Raw genomic sequence first — 5,883 nt, forward strand, 5'->3', positions numbered from 1 at the left:
TGCAAGGAGAAGGCCACCCCCGCCGAGCCGATGGGGCTTTGCCCTAGCGTCGTCTCCGGCGGCTGCGAAGAGGAGAGCGGCGGCGGCGCACAGGAGCGGTATAGTCCTGTGGTGTGATGGATGCAGAATAGGTAGTTATATACTCCCTCTATTCCCAAATATTTGTCTTTCTAGACATTTCAAATGGACTATAACATGTATGTATACATATTTTTAGAATGTGGATTCACTCATTTTTCTTTCTATGTAGTCATTTGTTGAAATCTGTAGAAAGAAAAATATTTGGCAACTGAGGGAGTAATAGGTAACTCTGACCGACACATCCACATACATTTGAGGTGCCGGATTAAGTAATGTGCTGTGGCTGTAGATTCCTCCCAAAGGAGCCTGGGCCATGCAGCTCGTACGTGAGGACAAGATGGAGCAGTGAACGGGTAAGAGACGTACAGAAGGGCCGTCACCCAGCAGGACTTTCGGTCTCTCACGCATTCCACAAGTGGAAACTAGGGACGAAGACGACTGACACCCAGCAGGCTTTCGCTCTCTCACGCGTCCCACGAGGGGAATCTTGGGAGGCAGACAATTAACACCCGCGAGGCTTTCGCTCTCTCACGTGTTCCACGATGTTCGTGTAGTCCAAAATACGCTAGACCTTTTAATTTAATATTCATGATAGGCTTAACTTTTCACAGACCCACGACCAAACAATTCGTTCGACTTCTATTTATAGGCCACACATGCATTCAGGAGCTTCCAAAAGTAAAATTAAGCTCTCTAGCTAGCTACCTCTCATGGCGTCTTCCTCTCATGCTGCTGCCACCCCGGAGACGAAGGAGCAGCTAGGCTTTGAGCCCTCGTCATGGGGTGACTTTTTCATCGCATACGAGCCACCCCCACCCAAGGTAATATAAAAATATATGTAGTTGGGTTTAGAACTTCTCATAAGCACGCACTACGCACGCAATCTTCTTTCTTCGCTTACAATTCTTTTCCATTCATTAGTCAATGGATGCTTACATATATATACATATATATGAATGGCAGAGGTCGGAGGAATGGATGATAGCGCGAGCCGAAAAACTGAAGGGGGACGTCAGCCTGTTATTTAAGACTTGCAACGGCACGACGACGCGAATGTTCTTGGTGGATACACTCCAACATCTTGGAATAGATCACCACTTTGACGAGCAGATCCATGACTTGTTAAACGAACTCCTGGAGAGTGACTTTAGTAGCTCATCCAGCCTCCATGAGGTCGCTCTTCGATTCCGTTTACTTAGGGAGAATGGGCATTGGGTATCTCCAGGTATCTAACTACCTGCTCCATCTTTCACATCTAGAAAATGTCAAAAATAAATAAATAATGCCCGCAAATGATAGAGGATGCCTAATTATTTAGTGGCTAGTTACTTGAGTTATCAAGCTTGAACTATTGCTCTTTTCATATTGAAGGACGTGACATTTTGGAAACTTATAGAGTTCCGAATTTAACGATTAACTAGTACAAAAAGTTACTGGAAAAACAATAGAGTTGTTATATTATCAAACATGAATTTGCACTTATTATTTTCACGCATTCAATTAAATATTTAACAAATACTGGTGTTTTATGTTTTTGAAAGTTCGACAATGCTCTATCCTGATGGTCAAGTTTCTGTGGACTGGATTGTGCGTTCCTGAAGCAATGTCACAAATTATGTCGACTGGATATACCGAATAAAAAAGTTGACAGCATGTGCTCTACATTGTACTAATTAATAAATGTTAATTTACTGATCTCGCAGATGTTTTCGACAAATACAAGGGTGAAGATGGGAGCTTTAGAAAGGATATAACTAATGAACCAAAAGGAATACTGAGTTTATACAATGCAACTCATCTTCTCATTCAAGGCGAGCCAAAACTTGAGGAAGCCATGAATTTTGCAAGGCAACATCTTGTATCCATTAATGGTAGTCTGCAATCACCCCTAGCTAAGCAAGTCAAACGCGACATTCATAGAGCACTTCCAAGGGCGTGTAAGAGGGTGGAAGCGCTACAATATATCTCAGAGTATGAAGAAGAGGAAGGGCATTACCAAATTTTGTTGGAGCTAGCAAAACTAGATTTTAACCTTCTACAACATGTCTACTTGAAGGAGCTCAAAGATATTACAGAGTAGGTTATTTTCTCTCTATTTATAACCACTAAGAAAACAAGATGAAAATTTTCACCTCTCTAGCTTCCTAATTATCCATTTCAATATATTTGTCCATTCAGGAAATCAAATGTGTAGTTTATAATATTATGTTTTTTTACATCTACCCCTATGTAAATTACTAAAAAGAGTTTTGGTGGTAGTATGCACACAATCATCTATCATTAGCTCTTTTGTTAGACTAGTTTAGTGTTTCTTTCCTTTGTGGACAGGCTGGGATGAGGACACATATAATGGCACATAGGATGTAATGTTGTATCATGCAAATACATCTGAACATAATTTTCTCCATAAGTCTCATGGATTATTCAATACAGCTACCTTTTTCTGTTTAACAACATTGAGTATCCATGTAATATTTCAAAATACTTCACTAAATACAATTCACAGGTGGTGGAAACATTTTTCGGCATTCATCGACCTAAGCTTTATTCGCGACCGTTTGGTGGAAAGCTACACTTGGACCTATGTGTTGTACTATGAGAAAGGCTTTGAGCTCCAGCGACCTAAGCTTTATTCGCGACCGTTTGGTGGAAAGCTACACTTGGACCTATGTGTTGTACTATGAGAAAGGCTTTGAGCTCCAGCGAAGTATCACCACCAAGATGATTGTTCTAATTACCACTTTAGATGACACGTATGATATCTGTGCCACCATAGAGGAATGTAGAAAGCTACATGAAGCCATACAAAGGTTTGAATAGCTTTTCCTTTTAAACTTCCATCGATCAATCAACCATTGCAAAGTTCCAAAGCATCTCCTTCTTTTTTTCTTCTAAAAAAAACACTACTAGCTATGCATCCAAACATTTTGACCTCAGTTGAGCTAAAAGAAAAGATAAGTATTAGCCACCCAGCGGACATTGTCATGTTGTAAGAATATTGTCAAAGTCATTGTTGTACCATAACATGTAGTTGTTCGGTTTCCCACAATCATTGTCGCTCACACTTACTACAATTTCCACAATTCTCAAACCGTTACTTTATAAACTTACACATGTGTGTCATTATCCACTTCTTGTTTTGAGTGAGAATTAATATACAACTAGTGCAACACCTAATGTGTCATTTCTAACCTATCTTGTGGAATGACCGTATAGATGGGATAAGACAGCCGTTTCTCTTCTACCCGAGTACCTAAAGAAGTTATATATCGAGCTGTTGAGGACCTTCAAAAATATTGAGGTTGAAACGCCAGTCAATGTCAATTATGATACTGCCTACCTGAAGAAAGCGGTAACTACATATATGTTTTGTGCTTTATATCTCAACTTCTATAAAAGACTCGGTTAGTGATGATGGTGTGTCTGCCATCCGTCATTTCTGACCATTAGATAAGCATCTAACGACCATGAGGTAAGTTGTGGCCCTTTTGCAACAATATCCCACTTCTCTACTCCAATTCGCAGAAAACCCCTTATTATCTTGAAACCAACCACATCCCTCCCTCACCTCATCAAAATATCCCGAGGAATATATTTTGAGTGAAACATAATATATTATTAGTGATATATGTATATGAAAACAAGAGTGGTTTCTTTCAAGTTTGTAGACAGGTATTATTCCACTTTGGATCCGTTGCAACGCACATGCACATTGCCAGTTACTAAATAACTATCAGATGGCATATGCTATTTGTATCTTCCATAATAGGGAATAGACTATATATCATGGTTGATTACTTTTATGTGGTTGATCCTTTTGTTTGCTACTCTTTTGTATCGGCATTGTAATAAACAAGAGGATAACCCACACTTTATTGTGACACCTTGTTAAAAAATATAATTGATGCTAGAAAAAAACATATGAAGCATGTGACAAAATGATATATAAAAGGAGTAAAAATATTTGGATTGAAGTTAGCGGTATGCCATTTTTTTAACTTTAAATGTGAAGCACGAACTACATATATTTTCTCCAAGCATCCAACACCTATACTATCCACGACTACATAAAAATTCATGGGAAAAAAATTAACTTATGACTAACTTGCATGACATGATGAGGTGGCATGATTGCATGGATAGATTAATACAATACATATAATTATGATTACATGCATGACTTACTAATGGCTGCATGGAGGGGGTAATCAGGTAGTGTGTTGCAACTATTTAGAGATGATGGGGCAGTACATAACTTTTTTTGCTTGTTGGGTGCAGATTCAAAATCATGTGACTGGTTATCTTCAAGAAGCGGAATGGTGTCACACGAAGCATAAGCCAAGCTTTAAAAATCAGGTCAATGTGACTAGCCTAACTATAGGTGAGCCAACCGTTTGCTTGAGTATGATGGCTAGCATGGGTGATACCATAATGAAAATAGCAGTTGAGTGGGTAGCCGGTGTCCCTAATGTTGTCATAGCAGCAGGGAAGATTGTGCGTTTCATGAACGACATTGCAGCATTTGAGGTATGTAGTATTTTTTGATAAACATTCATGCATACACGTATCACATACTGCATTTGAAAATGTAACTAATTAAGACACACATGTATCACGAAATCAAAGTTTCATTGGCATTTAAACGAATAAAATTCAGTAATATTATAGAAAAAGTGATACTACCATATTGTCGTACAAAATTGTATTTTAGTTATGACACTTTTGTGTCCATGCCGTCATTCTTATCGGTTCAATTATCAGTCAAATTTACTTAATATGTGTTGTGGATGGCATGTAATTCTGTAAAGACGAACTTACATAGCTCTTCTACTACCAATTGGAATGCCTGCTCTAAACATTCTTTTTATATATATAGAACCGAAAGAGCAAGGGGGATGTGGCAAGCTCCATGGAATGTTACGTCAATGAGTACGGCGTCACAGGCGAGGTTGCCATCGCAAGGATATATGAACTGATTGAAGATGAATGGAGAACTCTGAACAAAGCTCGCTTTCAAAACCATGAATTTCTCCCCGCGTTGAAGCGTATTATCGGCTTGGCCCTTAGCACATCATTGTTCTACGATAACAGGAACGATGTGTACACAGATAGCGAGCATCTTCACAAAATTATTAAGAGCCTCTTCATAAAGCCTGTTTTGTCTGGCTAGCTAGCCACAACAGATGAATAATAAATTTTCTTATATGTTTTGGGTGTATTTTATACTTCATACATATATAAGTTTTATCGAAAGAAAACTTTCAACGTATGAGCATTACATTTTTTATGGATATTGGATTTTGTTTCTCTAGAAAAACTGTAGCCAATTAAAAATTATCTATGTAATCCATTTAAGATTTTCTGCTCCATGTTTCTAACCACATATAGCATGTGGTAGCTCGGCACTTGACCTGGCGCACAACAGTTTTAACTAGGAGAACGCCCGTGCATTGCTATGGGCTACAATGCATATACTTTAGGGCTCATCTCTGGCTTCAACTCTTTATCTAGTCTGTTACATCTATTACTTTTTTACAATGTACTCTTTGTTATTTTTGTTGTTGGTATATCACGAATAAAAATTTGAGCTACAAAATAAAATTCACTAATTAGACATGCATGACCTTTTTATCAAGAATGATTGCTTTCATACTTTGGGGAACTGTGTGTTGACACACATGTAATTGTGAAAGAAAAAAAAGATCTATAGGAAGTCATTTACTTATGAGATGGCATAACTGGTATGTCGATTTCTTTCGAATGGAATGCAAGATGTGCCAATGCAAATCAGTAATACACACC

General features: G+C 38.4%; 1 protein-coding gene across 1 annotated transcript; it reads left to right on the plus strand.

Annotated features, from left to right (window-relative positions):
• Positions 1-766: 766 nt before the first annotated feature.
• On the plus strand, positions 767-5,271 carry LOC119361654 (tau-cadinol synthase-like). Its single transcript, XM_037626788.1, has 8 exons — positions 767-902; positions 1,045-1,306; positions 1,785-2,157; positions 2,588-2,685; positions 2,771-2,891; positions 3,298-3,433; positions 4,360-4,608; positions 4,958-5,271. The coding sequence occupies exons 1-8, from the start codon at positions 792-794 to the stop codon at positions 5,249-5,251; spliced, it is 1,644 nt and encodes a 547-aa protein (XP_037482685.1). The 5' UTR covers positions 767-791; the 3' UTR covers positions 5,252-5,271.
• Positions 5,272-5,883: the final 612 nt, after the last annotated feature.

Source organism: Triticum dicoccoides, chromosome 2B, assembly GCF_002162155.2.
Source record: "Triticum dicoccoides isolate Atlit2015 ecotype Zavitan chromosome 2B, WEW_v2.0, whole genome shotgun sequence".
Lineage (NCBI taxonomy): Eukaryota > Viridiplantae > Streptophyta > Magnoliopsida > Poales > Poaceae > Triticum > Triticum dicoccoides.

What these genes read in the sequence shown, in the direction of transcription:
- LOC119361654 (XM_037626788.1), top strand. Translation starts at nt 792, where the DNA reads ATGGCGTCTTCCTCTCATGCTGCTGCCACCCCGGAGACGAAGGAGCAG. An exon ending in ACGAGCCACCCCCACCCAAG is followed by an intron (nt 903 to 1,044) that starts GTAATATAAAAA and finishes TATGAATGGCAG; the next exon opens with AGGTCGGAGGAATGGATGAT. An exon ending in TGTGTTGTACTATGAGAAAG is followed by an intron (nt 2,686 to 2,770) that starts GCTTTGAGCTCC and finishes ACTATGAGAAAG; the next exon opens with GCTTTGAGCTCCAGCGAAGT.